General features: G+C 43.5%; 1 protein-coding gene across 1 annotated transcript in view; it reads left to right on the forward strand.

The window, feature by feature from the left end:
* The first annotated feature begins 310 nt into the window (after positions 1 to 310).
* Positions 311 to 24145, forward strand: part of iqsec2b (IQ motif and Sec7 domain ArfGEF 2b) — a 42922-nt gene continuing 19087 nt past the window's right edge. Inside the window, 1 exon segment of the mRNA XM_042491161.2 lies at positions 311 to 2040. Coding sequence (XP_042347095.2) covers positions 1583 to 2040 — 458 coding nt within the window. The 5' untranslated portion in view covers positions 311 to 1582.

Below are 24145 nucleotides of genomic sequence, written 5' to 3' on the forward strand. Positions count from 1 at the left end.
AATAAGGAAATTTAATAAATAATAATAAAAAAGAGAAAAAAGGACAAATAGATATTGTTATTATTGTTATTATTATTATTATTATAAAAATCTCTTTTTCTCTTTTTGAAGGCTATTGTTTAAAATGTAGAGTGTGGCTCATGATCTGTTTTCTTTGCAATGAAAAAAACTTTGATTTATTCATCCATTCATCAGCTACTTGGGTTTTCATTAATGTTTATCTGCACGTGCATTATTTGCAGTCTACACTCGCGCATTCACTCTTTTACTTTGAAAGTCTCGGCCGGAAGTCCGCTCTCGCGGTGTCTTCCTTCACGGTGACGCGCGCAGAGGAAAAGCCGCACGCATCGCTGCAGTTCAGACGCTCGAGCAGCGAAACCTCTGCGTGTTTCTGCGCCACCGCAAAGAAGACTCCCCGCCACACTCCCGCATGGATTTACCGACCTGCCGCCGCCGAAACCGACTCAGATAAGTAGGAAACAACTCGATTAACCGATTCAGGATCAGCGCCGAGAGCGGCAAAACACCAAAGTACAGTTCAAAGGTTTGACTCGAGATATTGACACTTTCGGGCAGTTAACACCAACCCGGATAGTATTTTTTTGTCCTTTAGAGGTGACAAGTTTTTATCTGCGGTGTTTATGAATCGTGACGTGGAAGTAAGCATTATTTTTGGATGCAAAACCCCAGTGACACGCGCACTTTTGGGAACTAATCTGAATTGAAAGGCAGTGGGATGTAGTTTTAGTCGGAGCAGAGGGGAGGATCTGGACCCCGAAAATGAACTTAGTGAGCTCCTCTGCTTACTTTCTGTGCCGTAGAGACACATGAAGCCATGGGTTGAAAGCGACCATGATAGACTGCGGGGATATTCAACGTGGGAGGGAGCAGCATTTTCTGTGTTATGTAATGATTGACAGTGTCTGATAATTAGAGGGAGATCAGAAACAGCATCACCCCCCCTTCACCCCCTATCCCCCCTTCCCCTGAATGTCCAGGAGGCTGAGGAGCGCTTGAGATGTTTTTAATTAACAAAAAGGTGCTCCTGTGTCACAGGTCAGTTGATAAATTCATATTCTGCTTGTTATTTTTGTCTATTTTTTGCCATTAAAGCAACTTCATTGTAATTCTCCCTTCAGCCTCATTTAGGCGATACTTACAGTCATCCCCCGCGTCGTATATTTTGCTTCATGAGTTCATTTTTCATCATGATGGCCCAAACTCTGGATTGTGCTGATTTGGCACGGTGTTTCAAAATGACTTCAGGAAAACAGACAATCAGCAGCTTCTTTTTCAACTTTTTTTCATGGCGTTGCGATATTTTTAACGGCCACTAAGATGCTATAATGCTCGTTTTTGCCCTCAGGTTTGGGGATATGTAGTCATCCTGAAATCAACCTTTAAATCTCTGTGACTTTCTGTTTCTGAGCATCTGAAGCCATTAGTTAATCCTCACTAGAGCCTTCCTCGGTCCCTCCCTCCCCCCCACTCATCAGGGCTGGTGGGGGGGGTGGATCTCGGCCCCCACGGGGTCGAAACTGTGGCTGGCGGTGGTCAAACCCCCCGAGGCAGGGCTCCCGCCATGGAGACCAGCCCAGAGAGCCCTAACCGGGCTGTGGAGTACCTCCTGGAGCTCAACAACATCATCGAGAGCCAGGCCAAGCTCCTGGAGACCCAGCGGCGCCGCATTGAGGAGCTGGAGGGCCAGCTGGACCGGGTCAGCCAAGAGAACCAGGACTTGAGGCAGGACCGCAGCCCACGGACGCCTGGTTCAGACACTCCCGAGCAGAACCACAACCACAGCCAGCCTCTGTCCATACCCATCCATCATGGCAGCAGTGGCGGCGGCAGCGGGAATGGTAGCACCTCTGTGGGTCAGGCGCCAACTGCATCGGCCCCAACTCCAGGGCCCAGCAGGGAGAGGAGGGGCCACACCAGGTTGACCCGAGGTCTCTCCTGCGGCTCCAACACCACCGAGCGAGACCGACTGGAGCGCACCGACAGCACGGACACCAACGCCAGCTCCACCCTACGGAGAAAGTAAGTTCTGTTTCTGATCTTTCGACCTGCTTTTCTGTTGTCAGGGCAACAGCTTTGGTCCTTGTTTACTTCCTGTCAGCTTTTAAGGAATATTTTGGATCTTTTGAAGTGGGGTTGTTTGAAGTACTAATCCATAGTCAGTAGATGTCGGTCGGCACGCCCCCAGTTTGGAGAAGCAGGATGGAGTCCGATACAGAAGCTAAGCAGTGTAACGTTATGGATGGTTGACAGCGACAAAACAGATTTTAGCTTCATGAAAGAGTCCAGCTAAAACAACCAGTATCAGTCTCAGTGTGCACCAGAGTACTTTCACAGCTTTACCTTCCTGTCGGAGAGCCTGTTCCATACGCTCGTCAAAGCCACCAAACTCCATTAACAAAAACAGCAATTTTAGCTCCCTGAACAAAGGAGCTCCTGGTCGAGAACTGCTTCGATCGGTTTGTGTGTTTGTGTTTTTGTGTGACTTCAGTGAACTGAACAAATTACTTTAAACGCCAAAGTCACACAATAACAAAAAAGAAAATAACTGATGGAGTCAAAGCTGCACCAGCAGCTCCTGTGTTCAGTGATGTTAAATCACTGTTTTTCTCAATGGAGTTTGGCTTTGAAGAGAGCGATGTAACAGCTTCAGTTTACCATTGGAAATCACTGTGCGACATTAAGGTAAAGCAGTGAAAATATGCTCATAACAGAGTACATTTGAACTGATATTGATCGTTTTAAGTGGGACTTTTTTTAAAACCCTTTTACACCTGCATTAGTTTTTTTGTGCTGCGTTCACACGCTAGCAATCAAACCTCTGAAACTTGAAAAGTCTATTTATAATTCTCTTAACTGTATATTTAAAGTTATGTTGCAGAAAAACTTTCTTGAGGTAGTTTCCTTGTGTTTTCTGTTTTTTACTTTTCTTTTCTTGTGAAAATATTATTGTGTTATTTCTTTATTTGGTTTTCTTTTTCTTTTTTTCTTTTTTATTTTCAGGATTTTTTTTGTTTTTTACAAATTACATTTTTTTTTACAAATTTCTTGTTAGTTTTTGGGTTATATCATTGCTCAGGGTTCAACACAGCAGTAGATTGCTTAGCTTCAGTTGGACCCCAGCCTGCTCCTCCAAACTGGGGGCGTGCCACTGTGTGTAATACAGCGACTATGGATAAGTTACTCATATAAATCCACTTTAAAAAATCCAAACTATCCCTTTAACATTCCAACAGGAAATACACTCGGAGCCATTTCGAATGTTCATGTTGTCAGATTTGAAAACTAGTAAACGATGAGCGTGGCGACATTGATCTCGTCCAGGTTGCATAAATTGTAGCAGTGACCACAGTCTGCGTAACATCCAGCGTGAACATTTACTGTATGTGCTAAGCCCACATAATGACAGGCTGTATGGAGCCGCAGCCTTTCTAGTCATCAGAGATAATCCTCACAGTAATGGGTCTAAACCTAAGAAGGGATTTTTTTTTTTAATACACCGCCGTGAGGAAATATGCAGGAGGATTATGAGTGGAGTGATAAGTGCTCAAGGTGTCCGTTTCATCACGCTGTTTCTGCCTGCAGAAGGTTTGATTTGTGTTATGATCACAGTCTATTTTGCGAGCTGCGGAGGAGTTGCATCGTAGTATGCTGAGGAAAACTGGAGTCCAAGCAGGGGGGTTATGGGTCTGAACTCTCTGGACCAGCTGAGCCCTTCTGCATGAAAAATCCACCCACCGTTTGCTAAAAGTGTGTGTTTCTTTTTCCTCTTCACTCTGAACTGTAGAGGCTGCTTTGCTTTGAAGAGGTTTTTTTTCTTTACCCCCCCAAACTCAAGGCTGACCTGAAGTTAGAGTGCTGCAAACACAGCTTTGGCAAACAGCAAGTGCATCTGTCCTCGCTTTTTACTTAACCACGCGCATGTACACACACACACACACACGCAGCTTTTGTTCTGGAAGCATTAAGCTTTGTGAGTAGGCAGCAATTCATGTGAAAAAGTACACAGTGAAATATATTGTTGCTTGGTCTCAGTGACAGAAACCATTTGGTCCTTGTGCATATGATAACATTGCTCTGCAGCAGGGATATTCAACTTGCCTTGCCTGGGGGCCACTTTTGCAAATTAGCGGGGGGCCAGGGGCCAGTCGCAGCAGGTCAGGTGTACACAGTGGCGTTTCTAGGATTTAAGGACATTTGGGGCTTCAGGCCCAGAAACACCAAACCAACATCAAAGATCTGGTAGGTTTGAAGCCCGAGTGTTGTGCCGCCTCACGTCGTGTGTGCAGAAAGCTGCAACTCCGACAGCCAACCAGCATATACGTTCTGTTTCTGCGTGAGAGGAAGTAACCCTCCGTACCAGCAGGCGGCAGTAGTCTGTATTCATAAAGGGAAAACAGCAGGATGGATTCAGGATTAGTCGCTTGCAGCAAATTTTTCCCAGTGAAAAAATTCCCTGATGTTGATTACCATGGCAACAATCAAAGCTGTGAAGCCTTTGGGTCAGCCCTAGACTTCAGTCACCCGTGGGTCTCCCCAATCTTTCTCTGGCGCTGATTCAACATACTGAATCCGACAAAAAAAACAACCAAAAAACAGACAACAACGGTGCCAAAAAACAGACAACAACGGTGCCAAAAAACAGACAACAACGGTGCCAGGGACACTGCAAAAACCAGAGCGACAAATGCTCACTGACGCCCGACATTGACCAACACATGACCATCAGCCTCGTGTGTCAGGGCCTTTAGGGTTGCAAATCATAAGCACTTTCTTTAATCAACTATTGGTAACGATTATTTTATTGATTAATGGTTATTTTTTAAAAAAAATAATATTTTGCTTATTTTAGACAATAACAAATGTTGTTTTCCTCAATCTTAGCTCACAGCAACATGTTGCGTACACTGACAGCACTGCATCGACTGATCAGTTAAATTTAACATGTTTTGATTAAATTCTTAACAACCTATCAATCGATCATCAATCGTTGTCATCCCTGGCGTCCTCTGACGGTGGGGTACAGGGGATCTTCTCCTGGTACGTTTTTTTTTATGAACAGGCTCTATTTTGATGCTTTTTTTTAATGTGCTCTGGCACCTTATTTACATTTAAAGTACAAAATTAATACAGAGAGTGAATCAGTTTATCTTAATTGAGAATTAGAAAATGGGTCTGGGGGCCGCCTGGCACCCTGTCAGGGACCAGATTTGGTCCGTGGGCTGTAGATCCAGTATCGCTGCTCTACACTCAATCATCTCAGCGATTATTATTGGGTTTCACTCGCTATCTGTTTTCTTATGGTCCCAATCCTCCTGTCAGCGATTGATTCAGACTTTAACGAAATCCCTTATCGATTCCGGTCCTCTGCTGTCTGCCTCCCCGTCCCCCTCCCATCATCCCCTGGGGTGACTTAGTCATTGCACAGAAGCACATATTCATGTAGGTGTTAAATGCAATGATGAATTGTAAATGTAGATCTTGCTGATCCTCCCTTGCTAATTGCCTGTAGCGGCTGCAGCCGACTTCGGATCCAGGCTCAGGCAAGCGTGTCATATGAAGTGTCACATTTAATAAAGAGTCACCCGCACGGCAGAGCCATATTGTCCCTGTCTGGCTGTGACTCAGCCCAACTCCAAACTGGCCTATTAGCTTAGGTCAGCGACAAAACCCTCCTCCTCTGATTATAGATCAGAAACGAACATGAATTCCTTCATCGCCGGCACCTGTGACTCTAAATATGGCTCAGATCAGAGGAAGGGACAGAAGGGAGATGTGGGAGAGAGACGGGGATTGGAAAAAGACGACAAGGGGGAGGAAAGTGAGTGAGCGACCTTACTCAGTGTGCCTCAGTCTAAAAGAGAAAAGGTGGAACACACACACTGTTTCGCCATCTGTCAACAGGGTGCATATAAGAGGGGGAGGAGGAGAGGAGAGGGGAGGAGAGGGGAGGCCGGGCCAGAGAAGGCAAGGCTGAGAGAGCTTGGCTTTGTTTTGTCCAATTAGTTTTTGTTCCTCCAGCAGGAGTCCTCTTCTCTGCCCGGCGCTCTCTCTGCTCCTCACATAACCCTCGTTTTTGATCCTGAACAAAGAAACTGTCCCCATTTTTATATATTTTTTTTAATTTTTTGGCTTGTGCGTGCAACTGCATCAAAACAAAGTCCTCTTCTTCCTCCCAGCGGCACGCCGTCAAACAGCTGTCCCAAACGCTTCCCCCATTTCTCCTGTTAATGGCAGTGTGAAACAATGCGAGGCCTTAAGGGTGAGGAGATTTTTTTTGGAGTCCCTCCTCTAAGAAGCAGCGGGGTTGAGGGCATCGCCGTGGCTCGCTGTGAGCGCGGCAGATGTTTTTTTGTTGATGTTATTTTGGGAGAGGTCATGCACGTGGATGTGTGAGTGTACCTTTATATAATGTATGGTGCTGGTGCAAAACAAAAGAGGATGGGAAGTACACGCAGAGTGCATGAGAGATTAATTAGTGCGATCAGAGTATAATTACCGCTGGCCCAGGGGTGATAATCACTGCTGTGCGTTTATACAGTATGTGTGTCTTTCTTTGCGTCACCTGGGATGTCCATTATTAGACAGCTAATGTGACCCTGGAGTCTGCCGTACTGGCTTTCATGCAGGGATGACGTGACAGTCCTCGCTGCATGGGCGCGAGGTTGTGTCCTTCATTATGTGCTGTGTATATGCAGCTGGATGAGAGGCAGGGGCAGCCAGAGGTCTCGGCGACAGCCCCAGTGGTGCCGATACTCAGAGCTGTATTATTATATAACAGCAAAAATAAAATAAAGAGGAGCTATCTTTTCCCTTCTTCTCTCCCCTCTCGCTGTCACAATGGGAGTGTTCAGAAGCTCCAAAGAGCCCTGTGAAGGTGCTTGTGTCTCCGCTCGTCTCTCCTCTCCATCCATCTCCCTCTCCACGCAGGGCATTGTGGGCACTCTCTCTGACATTAACTCCGTTTAGGGAGAATGGTAATGGACTTGTGTTTCAGAAGGATTTGCTAATTTCGTGGAGCTCCACTACCCATAACCCTATCCCCTTTACAACCCCCACTCCACTCCCCCTCTCTCCGTCTCTCTCTTTCTAACTCTCACATACCCACGTAGACACACTCACTCTCTCCCCCTCGCTGTTTCTGTTTCCCACTGCTGCAGATATGACTCAGAGAAGCTGCAGAAATTACTTTTGTGCTATTCTTTTTCTCTGCCCCTCTTTGCTCACAGGCTCTTATTCCTGCAATCAACTGAAGCACAGTTATTGTTCCCGATGAGCTGCATCTTTCTTCATAAAGAGCTCATAATACGCGGTCATTCTGCGCAGCATTTTACCTCCTGTAGTAGCTCCAAGATGCAACTTGGAGAAATGCACCGGCCTCAGGCAAATGTGTGGGTTAGCTCAGCTGTACTGACCTGCTCCAAACAGTCTGTGTGATGTGATGGGAGGTAATGTATCCTCCCTGGACTCTACACCACTTTCTCGAAGAAATACAGCGCCGCGTTTCTCAATCTCGCTTTTATACATCGTCTATTTCAGGATACGTAGTGGATTAAAGAGTGTTTAATTCAGGCCAGAATTAGAATATTGCTAACAGTGCTAATGATTACTGCGATGCAGTGTAGCTTGACGTAAATTTAAATGATGGATGTGTGTGTGTGTGTGTGTGTGTGTGTGTGTGTGTGTGTGGGAGGCAAGTGTACGTGGGTGGTGTTTTTTTGCCTTGCCGCGAGTGCAGTGAGTGCTCATGGCTTCATACTGTGTGTGCAAATAAAAAGTGTTTTTCATTTGTATTTAGTCATATGTTACTAAGGATTCATGAGGATACACCTTTTTAAGTGGCCCAATAAAAAGTTAGATCAAACCCAGAGTGGAGTGGCTGATGGTCTTGGTTCCCTCTTCGGGTTGTCATTACTACGAGGCGCTCTGGATTTCACGCTTTATGCCACCAATTCTTTTTTTATGAACATGCATAATACATGTAAAGGCAGCGGGATTCAGAGGCTCTACAGTTGGATGTGATATGTCACAGCAGTGTCACGTTTCATCTGTTATGAGCGTTTGCTGGCAGCATGTAAGGCCTTGTACAGTTTCAATGCACACAAGTGACATAAGAAGCAGCAAAATCACATCAGCAGACAGACAAAAGTGTGATGTGAGAATAAAAACTCAGTTTACCGCCTACAGGTGGAACTTAAAGGAACACTTGACTCACCAAATGATGATTTGTATATCAATCGTTCACCCTCTGTTACGGTGAATTTGTGACTTTGTTTTTCTTGCATGCCTCCACGGTGTAGAAAATTTCCAAAGATGTATAATTTAATTTTTGAAAAAACAAGTGATTTCAGAGAGAGGCCGACAGAAGGTTCTACAATTTACATTTGAAGAATAAATCTAGGATGTCGAACTGACTCTGCAGCAAAAACAGGTTAAAAATATAAAAGATTGAAGCTAATTGAGACAGAAGACGGGGAAATTAAAGAGCAACAATGTTCTTGTACAGCAGATTTGGTCTTTAATTACTGTTACAATCATGAAAAACATTTTTCACCAAGTTGCTCGTAGACTTTTTTTCATGTTTTTGAGTGAAATCAAACCAATGTGTTCAGGGTTCAGAGGGTTAAATACTTGTGAAAGATGTCTGAAAGCAGCACAAGAAATGATGTGGCTCCAGGTTTCAGAGGGTCAAGAGTCCTGCTACATACTGTTCACATCTTAGACACGTTACCTTGCCTCACCTACGTTTCTACAACTACTTTTTCATTCGCCTTCTATCTGCGCCACGTATACCATCACATCTGACTCTCTTAAAATGGAAAGGACACAAGTGGAAAGCTGTGATGTAAAGTTTTTCACAGGAAGTGAAATGTTCTCGGATGATGTGAGAGATATAGTTGCTGTGGAAACTGTAAAGCTGTCCTCGAGGCACTTGCAATATTGCATTTCCATCCTCGCTGCATCTCTCCGCCTCCAACATACCTCACCTATCCAGGGGAGGCAGAGGAGGAGGGGAGGCCAGATAGATATCCAGATCCTGACACAACCTCCTCCCTCCTTTCGGCCTTTGTCTTTTGCTCTGTGTTAAAGGGCAGCTGCGTACAGATAACAGTTGTGTCGTGGTATATTAGCGCACAGATTAGCGGTCTTGCTTTGTCATTAGCGAGGAGGGCAGAGCGCAAAGCCTTTTGTCCATTCAACAGTGTGTTAAACATCAGTGTGGACCTAATCATGCATCCATGTCCCCCATCCTCCTCCTCCTCCTCCTCCTCCTCCTCTCTGGCGTGGCATGTGCAGGTTTCCACATCATGTCGCTGCCTCCGGCGTGTCAGCACCTGATCATCACAGGTGCGTTTCCATCGTCTTCTCCCAGCTGTTGCGCTCACTTTATTGGTTGTCTTTCCGGTTCAGATGCAGATAAGTGGCACTTTTGAGGCGGGATGTTTGTCAAACACTCATGCACACGTTCGGCGGAGCAGAATAGGGAGACTGGTTACCGTGGGAACGCTGTGAGCTCTTCTGTGAAGAACTCTGTGGGCGAGAGACACAGAATAGAGAGATGGAGAGAAGTGAAGAGAAGAGAGGGTAGGAGTGGGAGCAGGAGCAGGGTGAAAGACAGAAGCAGGATTGAATGACGGCTTGATGGGGATGGATGAGACATACTGGAGACAGATGCGACGTTTTTTTTTTTTTGTCACAAGTCGCAGGTTCATTGAAAAGTTGGCTCCTCTGGCCGGCGACCACCAGCAATTAGTCATGACCGAGATCTGTCTCAGACTTTACAGAATCGCCTTTTGCTGATCTGCAGGGATTTCTTGAATCGCTCCTTCTGAGGCTCCCACATCACATTCAAACAAAGCCTAATCGTTTTTTGTGTGAATCAGTTAAAATCGCACACCTATTCACACACACACATGTGCACGCAAACTCACAGGGCACAGCAGGTGCCTGCTGTGCGTAGTTGAGTCGTATAACTGTAACTGTGCCCCTCCTTGTCAGTGCTTTCGCCTGGCACTCAACGCCAAACACCCACACAGGCAGTCCGCACTGTTGCCAAGCAGCAGGAGACTCAAGCTCACAGTGGAAAGCGGGAGGGGGGTGGGAGTCGGTTGTGGTAGAGCTGGTGGAATGGGAGGGGGGAAGTGGGGCGGTGGGGTGTATAAAAACATACTTAACTTTAGGCTAAAACGCAGCGTGTGTGGTTATCAAACGTCTCTGTTTGTCAGCAGGAGTCAGGCGGGTCACACGCTGGAGGTGGGATGACGCAGTGTGCTCCCACACTCTTATTTCATAGACAATGGCAAAAAAAAAAAAAAAACGGCGAAATTGAAGTGGGTCGTACCATGGCAGAATCGGACGGACAGATTTTTAAATTATACCCCCAGAAAAGCCACACAGATGTAATAAAAGCGCTCTCTGGCCGTTACAAAACACTTGTTGTGGCGTGCGGCGGTCCAGAATAAGCCTGCCACGACAGGGCAGGTGATGTCTTTCTGTGATCGCAGCATGTGAGCCTTTTGCTCCCACTCTCCTCGCTCATCTATACATAGACTCACCTACGCGCTGACACCCCCATGCCACTGCACAGGTTCGAGGAAATACTGATTCCAGCATCCACATCCTGTTTCCATTTCGCATCCCTCCTCCCCTCTCTCTCCCATCCTTCTTCCCTCCATCCCTCCTCTCTTGATTATTTTCACCCTTGCCCTCCTCCGTATTCAACCTCTCCCACTCTCACGTAGCTCGCTCTCCTCCCACTCTTCTTCCTGCCTCCAGCCTCTGTCAACTCACTGCTTTAAATACACGCCACCTCACATTCTCACAATGTACCACTATTTCTTTTGGCTTCCTGTGTCCTCTCTGCACAATAACATCATTTGACCTGATTTACATCTCAGTCTTTATTCTGTATTATCTCGTTATTTCTTGTAATGACAGAAAGAGAGACGTGCACATACTAAGAGCGTGTGTGGGTAGTATGTGTTTTTTGTTTTTCTATGGAGGTGTAGAAGGAGGAGGAGGGCGATTGGGGCATTGTGTCTGTTTTTATGGCACTCAGGGACTCAGGCGTAACTGCTCATGAAGCAGAAATCAGATCCTAGATGAGCCTGTCAATGCTCGCCACACCGGGGGGATGCTCTAACGGGAGGCATTAGTTACTGCTGGTAAAATACAAATCTTGGCAGTGCAAGACCACACAGTGTGTACGAACCAGCATGACTCAGGCTCACATAACAGCACCTCTGCCTCTCCTCACATCTCTATCCAAAGCTGAGCAGGTCGTCGGGTTCAGTTGTTCCAGAATACAACAGAGATCCTAATACAGAGAAATTAACAAACCACAGGTCGCTCTCACCTTTTCAGGATATTCAACAACCTGTGCTTGTAAATTAAGCTTTGAGGCACTGACTTATAACCTTTGTGTAATCTTTATATATAGGAACGAACGAGGCACATTTGTTCAGCACTGTGCAGTTAAAATAGCCGCTGACAGCTTATTCTCATTTAATTGGAACTTTTTATCATTTGGGTGAAGCAAACGTGCACTCCGCCTACATGATGACATCCTTAAACGCTCTCATTTTTTACCGCTCTCTGTTTAGAAACCCCTGAACTCGCTAAAAGCCCCGCTCAGTGTACCAGACTTCTTTGACCCCGCCAGCATTTAAATGGCAAGAGTCAATTTGAAATCCTTTCAAATGTGAATTGTATTTCAGTTTATGTGATCAGTAGGATTAAAGGATTAGGCTGGTGATATTCTGTACTTTTATTCTTTATAACAAACCCCATGAGAAGGTCAGAACCAACAGCTTGCCACTCCCTTTCTCAGTATTTAATTTTGTAGCTTGCTATTTTTGGCCAGTCTGTGGTTCAACTGATTTCTTTTGACCACTTGAGGGCAGCTGAAACAAGCTGCAAGCACAACACTGACATACCGGCGCCCTTTAAAAGGGGACCTATAATGCTCATTTTCAAGTTCATGCATATATTTTGGGAGACTTCTAGATCATGTGTGCACACTTTATTGTTAAAATAGTTTATTTTTCTCATAATGTCTGTGCTGAAACACCTTTATTCACCCTCTGTCTGAGATGATACTTTTTAGTGTCTGTCTCTTTAAGACCTCCTCCTGAAAAAGTCCAGTCTGCTCTGATTGGTCAGCATTTCGGGGTCTTTAGGATGTTGGTGTCTCATAGTTTTTGAAGCTGGGGAGTAACTGTAATAGAGAGAAGCGATATTATAAAGATCAGCAACAAAAGGTTCTGCACCAATATTGTAAGACATTTTCCTGCATAAATAAGATCTGAAAATGGGGAGACATTAACATCTGTAGCCAAGATTTTCTGTTTCGCCTGAGATAGCATGTAGCTACATATAGCAGTGTCCTTGGAGCTGGGGGATGACTGTAATACTGTAGAGAAAAGCGATATTCTAATACAAAAAAATCACCTATAAAAGCTTCTATGCCAATATTTTTACAGCATGTTCTAGTGGGAAAAATACCTTAAAATGGGGGAAATTAACAACATCTGCAGCCAAGTATTCATTTTTCCCTTGAGTTAGCATGTAGGTACATGTGGCAGTGTACTTGCAGCTGGGGAATGACTGTTATGGAGCATAGCAACACTTTCTACCTTGAAGTCACCAATAAAAGCTCCACAATAAAACATGTTCCAGCAAGAAGATGATTCAAAATCGGTCAAAAAACCAACATTGGAAAGCAAGACTTCCCTGATGTTAGCATGTAGCCAATGTAGCAATTTAGGCTACATAATGTAAACACACGGAGTAACATGCCTGGTGCAAACTGGAAACAGAGTATTCAGACTGATCTGAAGTCTAAGTTTTTTCCTCGTAAGGATTACTTTTACATATGTTTACATCATTGTTTGAAACTTAAGCCACATTCGATACAGACATCTGACTTTTATTATTTTTCTTTTATTTATTTGACAGAAAATAAGGAAAAGCAGTCGATGAACATGTTGCCAAACAGTTGCTTAACTCTATATCCAGGCATTATGGAGCAACATTAGCAGTCATTTGGAGTCATGTTTTTGTCCACCTGATGAATTGAAGTCTAATATTTTTCTCTTTTAGCTCTGATTTTGGTCTCCACCAACTCCTGAGAAAAAAATATGTTTCTTTAGCTGCTGAATGCTCAACTATGTTCACCAGCTAGTTGCTTATTGTGTGTGTCGCTGAATAGTTTACAGCGTATTTTTGTTTTTTTCTGAAGCAGCTGCTCGTTTTGTCTGAAAATGACAACTATTAGAGCAGCGAGAAGTAACCAAAACAATGAAGTTGTGTGCTGAAATGCTAAACTGCGAGTTAAAACACACTGTAAAGGTCATTAAGCCGAGGGGAGCTGCAGATTTTGATGAGAATTCAGTCTATCAGTTCATCACGACGAGCGACCCCTTTCACACTGTAGTATTGATTGCAAATTGTTGTTTGATATATAATTATTATAATGGTTCTGATTTTAAACGCTTTAAGAAAAGGTCACAGGTACCTCATTTACATTTAAATGCTGCTCAGTATAATTTCCTAAAACAGCCCGGCACTGTATTTTTTAGCAGACATTACTGAAACAGGAAAATAGTGTATTTTTATACCGTATCGGGGAACATTTTTAGCTTTGGATTGGTGTGTTTGTGAGTATTTACGTCAGCAGGAGGGTGAATGTGGGTTTGACTCAAAAATAAACTACAGTGTGTGTTCACGGTAATGAGGCAACATGTTACTCAGTGCAACAGTGTGGCTAATTTATGTGCTTTTTATAGTTTCTGGACAATAATAGAGCCCCATGGCACAGACGAAAATGAACTACATGAGACTTTGGCTACGCAACAGGAAACACACACGGCTGCAGGGATTAATTGATATGTTGATCAACAGAAAGTGATTTGGCAGCTATTTTGATCACTCACTAATCTTTTTTTTTTTTTGCAAACATTTGCTGGTTTTGTGCTTCTTAAGTATGAAGTTGTGATGCTTTTTTGTCATACATAATAAATAAAGGTGTTCTGATACAAATTTTTCCTTAGTATTATCAATTCCAATACTTAAACTTGCATATGGGGCAATGCCGTGTACCACTACTCTTACACAGAAAAACAAATTTAACAGCTGTTCACTACCAACACAGTATCTATGTGACTTTCATGCTATCGTTGTTTTATGGCATGGCTCAGGTTGAACTGTAAATCAAACACACAGCACTCTTTTATCATCTAATCTGACATTTTGCTAATGATTATTATGACTATTTAATGGGACTCAGTTCCTCTTTAAAACAGTAGTTGCGAGTCGCTGCACAGCAGTTTCCTGTGTTGGTGACTGTTTAAGTGCAGTGAACTGATTTCTGGGAAAACTGAAGTTTTATGCAGTTGTGAAACTACTTTAAAGTTTAATTTTTTTTACAATTTAATGAATTACATGGTATCGGATTGAATTTGCTGATACCGGCTCGAGCCTTTTAGGCTTTGTTGGTGGCATTTTTGATACTTGTATCTCTATCGGAACATCTTAAATAATAACCTGAATAATTTGGGATTTAACCTTCGGCTCTGAAAAATTACACGCAGCATGTTTTTGTAATTTCATTCATTTTATTAACAAAACAATTCACAGAGAAATAATTGGCAGAGTAATCAATAATTAAAATGATCATTAGTTGCAGCTACTTATTCGTAGAGTAATTTCAGTATTTATTGACAGTAAGAAAAACGTAGAATATCACAAAACCTGAGAAAACAAAATCTATATTGTTTCTCGTAAAATTAGGTCTCCGTGATGCAGCTGTTGTCGTTCATGTGAATAACACACTCTGAATTCAGCTCGGTCGCTGCGTCTTCCACAGCTGGCCGTAAAACAAGCTGGTAAACTGCTTAAGTGTTGCAGCATCTCACTTCCGTTCTCGCTCTCGTTGCTGAATTTGTCTCCGAGTGTTTCCATGCTAAAATGACAGGGACTGTGTGTCCTTGACAGCAGCTGGCCCCAGTGAGAAACCAGCCATTTACATGCTAATCTCAACCACTGCTCACTCTTCAGCTGCTCGCTCACAATCTGCAGATGGAACATCTCTAATTCCTGCCAGAGGAGAGGGGTAGCAGAGAGGCTTTTGTGTGATATGTGCACTTTTGCATGCATTACGGAAAGTGGTTTCACATTTTCATACAGGATGATCCACAGAAGAACCCTGCAGTAGACCAGTATAGAGCTTTATATAATCCGCCAGAGTGGTTGGAAGTTTCCCGCACAAAGCTCTCGTTTAACAACTCTGGTGGTTTTTAGACATTTTTGTTCTTAAACTCTCCATCTATCACGTTAAAGACACCTGCAAACTCCTGGCAGATTCGATTCGAGCTAAACGTGTGGTGTTTGTGACGGCGCGTCTCTTGTTAGTCACCCTGCTGTCGTCAGAGTCTGTCACACATCTACCTCTCTTTTAAATGTGCCATTCATCGTACTACCATTGATGCTGTATGATTTCTCACTATCAACGTGCAGCTTCAAATCAGAGCTCTCTCTTTCTCTCTCTTGTTCCTTCTCGCTTTCTGCTTTGCCGCTGACTGTTTGTGTGTCTCTGCTTTCTCCATGTCTCCATGTGTGTGTCGTCCGTCTCTGGTCCTTCCTGTCAAGTGTCCGGCCGCTGTCTATCTCAGGGCAGCCCATCTCGGCTCCCAGCACTCCCACGGCGGCGGGCAGCGCTGCCTTTGCCGCACTGTTCCCAACCAGTCTGACCGTTCACAGCTTCGTCAGTCTCCATCAGTACTGCTGCCCCTCTACTGACCAAAGCTTACAGCGGGAGGACAGGTAAGGGCCACAGCAGGCCTGCGTACAGTGAGTACAGCACAAAAAGAAAAAAAACACCCTTAAAGGGATAGTTCAGGGTTTTTGAAGTGGTGCATGGACTACTTATTCATCGATATTATATTACATACAGTAGATGTCAGTGGGACTCGGGGCTCCCCTAGTTTGGAGAAACAGGCTTTGACAGGGAAGCTAAGCGATCTGCTGTGGAGGAGTTGGCAACTTTCACCTGAAATAATCAATGTTTGTTTAGATATACGTATATTAAGAATATTTCCACTGCTTTGCCTTAATGTCAGACAGTGATTTCCACCAGAAAAATGAAGCCGCTATACCACTTTCTTCAAAGCCAGACTCCACTGAAGAATCAAAATGTTCAAAAAATAAAAAACAAAAAAAAGTCATAAAATTACTTGGGGGGAAAAAAAATAAAGAAAAACATTTAAAAACAAAACAACAAGGAAATCACTCAAGAACAGTGCTTAAATGATAATAATAATAATAATAATAATAATAATAATAATAATATACAATTATTATCATTATAAGTAGACTTTTTTCTGGACATTTTTCCCTTGCTTTTGAAAAAAAAAGTAATTCCCAAATTACTAATTTCTTTCTAATATCCTTTTTTCACCATGTTTTCAAAAGAAAGCAAAACAATTTCCTCAGATTTCAGTGGTTTAAATACCTGTGAAGACGTCTGAATGCTGGACAAAAAAAAACGATGTCAATCCAAGTGTCAAAGGGGTTAAAAGTGTTAGTTTGGATTTAACAAAGTCAAAGTCTTAACGGAGTCTGTTGGTTTCAATGAGAGCCGAGAGAGGAAACTGAGGCTGCAAACAGTTTTTCTGTTAGAACGGGCTTCCTGAAGAAAGGGTTAACTTAAACCTAAACTAAAACTAAAACACTGAAACTAATATTGATTGCTTTTAGGTGAGACTTTTTTTAGGTGGCTAAAATTTGTTCTGTTGCTGACTCATCCACAGCTGTACGTTACTTAGCTTCTGTATCGTTTCCAGCCTGCTTCTTCACAGTGGGGGGCCGCCGACTGACAACTACTACATGCAATACACCGACTATGGAAAAGTATCCCGTAAAACCCAACTTCAAAAAACCAGAATCATCCCTTCAAACCTCCATAAGACGCCCTGCAAGTCACCTGCAACAACCTATAGATATCTCCCTCACCGTCACCGTCACTTTCCTTTACATTTCATCTCGTCTGCTTGCCCCCACCTACCCGCTTCTAATCTTAAGCGCCTGTGCTCAGTCTCCTACCACTCCCAGGTATGACTAAGAGCTGGCCCCTCTACCAGCTCGAAAAACAGCGCTCCTTCACAGAGAGCGAGACGATAGCAGTCATCTTCAATAAGCTGTGGGACCGAGGTGGACTGAGTCACAAGTGAACCCTGCGAAATCTCGTCCTCTCTTCTCTCCTCCTTCCCCTCATTTATCCTCCACCTGATGCTGCTCTCACACACATCAGTGCATGATGCTCCAACACTGCCATCTAATGGCTTTAGACAGCTGTGATGTGCACACACTCAGTGTATGCTAAACACCATTTTTTTCAAGCTAAAACTGCAGCCTGCTTTTTTCTAGTTTCCACCTGTTTGCTTTCTCTGTTTGTGTCTCATGCTGTTTTTCACTCCTCTTTCTCTCTCTGTCTTGTCTGTCTGCCTTCCTCGTGCTTTGCTCCGTGTTTTGACTTGTCCCGCGTTGCTCTCCAAGAGAGGAGGGTGAGGATGAGGGTGCCCATCAGTTCTGTTGCTCTGCCTCGGGCTGCAGCAGCCCCTCCTCTCGCTGAGCTGAGGTGTGACCGACCGCGCAACGACTCACTCTGCCCATTTACCTGTGAAAAGACTATCACAGTTAATGCTGCCAGAAAACGGAGACCTCACTGTGTACCAAAAAGGCAAATTCTTGCTGCATTTTAGCAGGATAAAAAAAAGAAACGCATGCAAGTTGTAGTCTGTTTATGTGCTATCACTGATTTATTCATGTATCATATTTTTTGTGCATTTTAAGGAAATTCTTGATGTTGTCTTCTCTCTGTATTCTTTGCTACTCATTTCTTTTCTTGGAGCCATGACAAGCTGTCAGAGCGCATCACCATCGTCCGCTCATTACTGTCGCACTCATGCTTATCTTGGATCCACTAGTTGAGTCACGTCAGTTCGGATGTGCTCAGTCAGTAGTCGCCATTTGTTATCTGTGCAAATAGCTTTAAATTCCTGTCACCGACCTTCATGCAATGTCAGAGAATCTAGCCTCCCATGTGATGTAAAGACATAAATTGTTTGTTTCGACCCCTACACATCTGATAAGTACTGTCTCATCTGTCATCACAAAGAGATTTATCGGTTTAGTTCTGAACAAAATAAAGTTCTCTAGTTCCTGAAGACACGTCAGCTCTGTCTTTAAAATGTCCCAAGGTGAAATATTTGTTGCTGTAATTAAAGTGTGCTCTTTCAGTCATGCTGGAATGTTGCTCATACACACCCACCTCGCTCATCTCCACCTCGAGCACTGTGTGCTCGTCCACAGGCAGAAAATTTATCACAGGATATTCCTTTTGCAGTTTTGCGTTGATTATTTGGTGCTCGTGATTCTTGAATGCTTTCCCCTGCAGAACACACACGTATGCTGCCAATTATTCATGTTAACTGGTCACAACTTTGGAAGGAAATCAACTTTGTTTTTAGCTAAAAGTTGTACAATTTTCTAAATATAAACAGAGGTGTGTGTTTATGTGTGTGTGTGAAAGCAAATCTTCAATACTTTTCTAATTGCTGTTTCTCAGGACATTTAATATGCTGTAAAAACGAACTACTGAACCACACAGAGAGCACAGTTTTCTTACGTATAGAGTTCATAATGCGTGCATAATACAGAATATCCTTAACTGAAAATATTTCCAACAGGGCTGTCTCAAATAACTTTTTGGGCATCAAAGCTCGACAGGAGAGGAGTGGGGGTTTGGGGGCAAGGACATTAGTCCACGCACCTAAAATATTGTGACTGTTAGCCACTTTGTTAGCATGCAGGCAAAAACAAATACTTTGTAAAACGGCTAAGCTGTTACTTAAAGAACTAGTATGTAAGATTTAGGGGTATTTAGAGGCATCCTGTAGTCTGATTTGCAGTTTGCAACCAGCTGAAACTTCTTCTGGTTAGAATTATTTTACTTTTCATAGTTTAGGAGGTTTTCACCAGAAGCTGAATTATCCCCTGAGCTCTCTGCCTCTCCGAAACAAACAGACCAGGTGATTTAAATCGGCAAAAACTCTCAACAAATCAGTGTTTTTATGTTGCTTTTTGACATGTAGGAGATGGGTTGCTAACCCAGCAGCTGCTAATGTGTGCCCACTTTTTTGACTTCTGTATCCACACATTCAGGAGGTTTTTTTAATGCAAGCCAAATTATCCACAGAGGTCTCTTCCTCCAAAATGAACTGACATGTTGATTAAAACCAGTAAAAACACTCAATACAACATTTTCTAGTAAAAAAAAAAAAAGAAAAAAAAGTGTTTTCCTGTCGCTTCCAGAGGGGCTACAAACTGTGATGAGTGACGTGAATATGCAAAAAGACAACAAAAAAAAACCCACAAATGACCCTATCTAGAGCCAGTGTTTGATTTGTCCACTCTGGGCTACTGTAGAAACACGGTGGTGCATCATGGCAGTTTCGGTAGATAAAGACCTGCTCTCTGTGTAGACCATTTTAAAGTAACAAAAACAGAAATCTTATTTTCGGGTGATGATACAGTAAAAGAAACATACTTGTTATATTTATTATATTCCATTTCTGCCAATATGTATCACCCTAAATCGTTCACACTGTACCTTTAAATTTCAGGTGATTTGGCGAGACCGTTGTGGATTTGTTATTAGCCAGTTTCCTTTGGCATATCTGTCTGTCGACTTTTTGTGGGTGATTTTGAAAGTATTCCAGACGCTTGACATTTTCGACATCTTCCTGGCACATGCGTAAGCCCTTCACATGTGGTCCCAGTTTCAGTTTATCTGCTGGTGACATTAGATGAGAGTGAGTCAGAGTCACAAAACTGTCACCCAGTTTGAATGTTCTTGTCTGAGAAAAACTAAAAAAATATTAAACCTTGAAGTATAATCAATAATTGAGTCATGGGTTTTTTGGGATGGAAAATTTTTTAAAATTTCTTTCAAAGAGCATTTGAACAATGATTTTGATATTGATTACAATGGCAGCGATAGAAAGTTTGAAGCATTCGGGTCAGCCCTAATTCTCACGCCGCATATTGCATCTTTTCAATGAAACAACTTTCCTCCTGGTCTCATTCACACCGCTAACATCTCATTTTACGACTAAAAGCTGCATAGACCATCTCTGTTGCTTTAACACACTCTGTGTCACCATGTGTCTTTGCTTTCACCTGCATTCATGTACAGACAGCACAGACATCAAGGTCACCACTGACGTGTCACAGCACAGTGGGATACTTCTCCCTCCTCTTTCTTTCTTGCAATAAATGAATGCACTTCGTCTACGTGTCTCTTTGTCCCTGATGTCGCTGTGGCGTGTTTTTGTTGTGTAATAATTAAAGTGACTGTGTATGTGTTTGTGATCGTGCGCAGGGAGGAGGAGGGTGGAGGGAGAAAGCTGGGCAGGGTGAGGGAAGTTCACAGCTGTCAAAGACAGTCAAGAATGCAGCCTGTACGGCTCTGCAGGGCGAGCAAGAGCCAACGTGAGTGTGTGTGTGTGTGTGTGTGAAGGAATGAGAGAGAGAGAGAGAGAGAGAGAGGGTGTGCTTGTTATTACGCTGCTCCAGTCAGTGTGGGACCTTTCTCTTGACAGTAGCAGCATGGTAAGAACTTTTTTTCCACTTCAATTTCACTTGCAAAATTGTCACAAAAGAGCATTTAGTTTGGCACCGGTGACGTTGCTCGTTACACTGGTGTGTTTGTATGGTGGCCAATGCTGAAGTGATGTAGCACCTGTAACATGCCGTCGATCATCAGTGTGTCTGTGTGTGTGTGTGTGTGTGTGTGTGTGTGTGTGTGTGTGTGTGTGCGCTTAGGTAAAATGTTACTGAATCATCACTGGCAGAAAGCAAAAAAACTGTAAAACAAAAGATAACTAGTGTCTTTTGAGTGCTGATCATTAATGATTAATAGTTTGTCTTGTGTTTTAAAAAGAAAGAAAATGCTTTGGCTTGTTGCATAAATGGAAGTACCTGTGTGACACAGCGTGCATGCCGTTCAGATGACAGGTCGCATACCTTTCAGAGTCTGCATAATCTGCCAGACTGTCATGGGTGTCACTCAGGTGCATGCTCAGAGAACAAAAGTAGAACAAATAACATAATCACTTCTTGAAACATGTTTCTCATGTGAGTTTGAACGCCTATTAGGAGGATTTGTCAACTACAGTGGAGGTCTGCAGGGAGCACTTTGATGTGTGCGCACAAGCAGAATGTAGCTGAACAAAATCTGGAAGTGCATCCGTCAAAAAAATGTCAAAATCATGCACATGGAACTAACTAAAATCATCTTACTGGGACACTGAATAAAGGAGAAGTTTCTATGTAAAGTTTATGTTTCTTTGTTCACCCGTCTGTATACACAAGACTTATCTCTTCATTCTTTCTTGCCTTGTGTGCCAGAGATGATCTGATAACTTTGTGCTTACAAAACACCGCCGATTTCCAGCTACATCACTCTGCAGCCCTGCAAATAACACGGCTGTACAGGGCTTCTTTATTTCTTCATTCAATACCTGGATTCAACATGAAGTGGCGTCCACGGAGGACGAAAACAGAGTCTGTGTGAGCTTTGAACTGGAGGATCTGGGTCACAGAAAGAAGTGAACAGTGTGTGTGTGTGTGTGTGATGGTAAACTCACAGCTTGAGACAGTGAAGTGGCAGCAGAGTGTTGGCGGTGGAGGAATGCTCCGATGTGACCCATGAATGATTTGATTGTTTCCTGTCAGTTTGGCCGTTTTGAAAGAATGAGATCACATGTGACGAAGAGAATACAGATTGTTCCGGTGGCAGATTTATTTTCATGATGGAAAACATCACTAACACTGTGTTTTTTAATCTCTTTTTGTTCTGACGTTGATGGCGAATATTATCACATAAACCAAAGCAGTTAGCCGGGATCTTGCCGTCGGCCTCTCTGCTCCTTTTTATCATCTATTGTGCACATTTGCAGCGGCGGATCTTCCTATGGAGGATGTAGGCGACTACCCAGACCCCCCACATTAAAAAAAATCCAACATAAAGACAAAAAGATCCACAGATCGAATGCTGACAGTTGGTCCTTAGTACGGGTACTAACTCTGCTTCATCTAGTTCATCAGTGAGTCATCGTCACAGTCAGACCGTGCTGGAGCATTTATGGTTACGGTGGCGTGGAGTGTGTCTGAAGAGCATTAGAGTTATGTCACAGACACACAATCGCCATCAAAGAACCAGTGGTGACAAAGGCTGACTGTTGTGTCGCCTCACGTTGCCTGTGTCTCGGGTAAAAAGGTCCATTTGAACAAAAAGACTACAGCCAACCGGTGTGGATGTTCTGCTCCTGCATGAGAAAAATGAGCTCTCCATACCGGCAGACGGTAGTCGTCTGTATTCGTCCTTCAAAAAGGGAAAACCTGGAAGACCGACAGAATGCTAGTAAGCCAGTTAGCACATAAACAATACAACCCAATGCTGAAAGCACAAATAATGTTTACTGTGAGACAGAAAACTGTAACACAAACAGTTACAGACTGCTAAAGAGCTCAATGGCTAAAAAACATAATGTCATCTAAAGTATGTAGTAACTCTGTTCCTGTCTCACATCCTCTTGACTGTAGCACTTCATTTACTTTCCTCACTTCTATTTCTTCACTCGGCGAAGGGCTCTCGTGTCCGATGCAGATTCAACATGCCGAATCAGACAAAAAACAGGCGAACAGTGTCAACAAACGCCAAAAGACCGGGACAAACCGCAAAAACTAGTGCGACAGACGCTCACTAACATTGACCGAAAGCCCACCGTTAGCTTGGTGTGTCAGAGCCATTCTTCAAAATTGTTCAAAAAATTAAATGTTTATTTAATTTGTGCTGATTATCTTTTAGTTCTTGTTTGTAATTAATACAATAGATATAAAAGACAGTTATAGTTTATTTATATTTTGTCTAGAAGGGTGTGGAGGCCTGAATCGGGTGCCGAATGTGCTTGGTCCGGCACTGAACATTTGTGTGGCAACGATGGGTGGACTATCAGACAAGGGGCCCCTGGGCACAGGTAAGCCAGAGGCCCCACCACCTCCTCTACTAAGGAGCAAGACACACAGACTTTGTGTGTGACCCCTTTTTTGTACTTTTGTTTTCTTTGAGGTCATTTTCAGTTGTTTTTTGTATCTTTGCAGTTCCTTTGTGGTCATTTTGAGTCTTTTCCTGGTTGCTATGTTACAGTCACTTGACTAACATTTTGAAAATGCTCAGGTGGCCCCCTGGCACTTTGGGCAACTGGGCTTGTGCCCAGTAGGCCTATAAAGTAACCCATCCACGGTGGCAAAGGTAATTATATTATTATCCTGGCTGATAAGCTTTGGAGCAAATGTCAAAACTGACACAGAGTTTAAGATGCAGAGATTAGACAGGAGATGAGATAACCACACCGAGTCATGCTCAAGTGGAAATGAGTCGACAGACAGGTCGATGCAATTATTGGCTCCTCCTCTGCAGGCAGCATGAGAGGTTAATCCCCCGGCCTCCTCGTCCTGCTGCGGGTTCGATGGCACAGCCAGACCCACCGCCGCTCTTTCATACACACACAAACACGCACCGTCAGCACATCAATAATATATGAGCGAGGGACAGGAGGCAGGGGAGCGCACTGACACTGTACTTCACTGCACACACCCCCATTCACTTTTCAATTTCTCTCACTGAAACTCTTGTCAATTGCGGCCCACTTCTTTTATTCTCATAACACTATCAGCGATCACTTTTCCTGTTTATTAGATTCCCACCATCTGTTTCGGCTCCAATTAAATGGTTGGAGGTAGTGAGACTGCGGGCCGGCCTTTATGAGGGAGCCTCTGGAGAGAGCCTTTCTCTGGCACTGTAACAGGAATACAGGGTTTCTTACATAAGTAATGAGGTGCAGATGCCAGCTGCGATATGGCCGCACTCATGTTTTATACAACAAACTTTTTTACTCGTATATCATCCTCACCTTGTCTCTCGTCGCATATTAGCGCCTGGTTCTCGCTGCAGGCAAGAAAACATTAGCGTCTTGTTTAATGCATGCATGCTTGGAGGTGGGTT

The sequence above is a fragment of the Plectropomus leopardus genome, chromosome 9 (genome assembly GCF_026936395.1).
Source record: "Plectropomus leopardus strain MGB_pleo_1.0 chromosome 9, ASM2693639v1, whole genome shotgun sequence".
Taxonomy (NCBI): Eukaryota; Metazoa; Chordata; class Actinopteri; order Perciformes; family Serranidae; genus Plectropomus; species Plectropomus leopardus.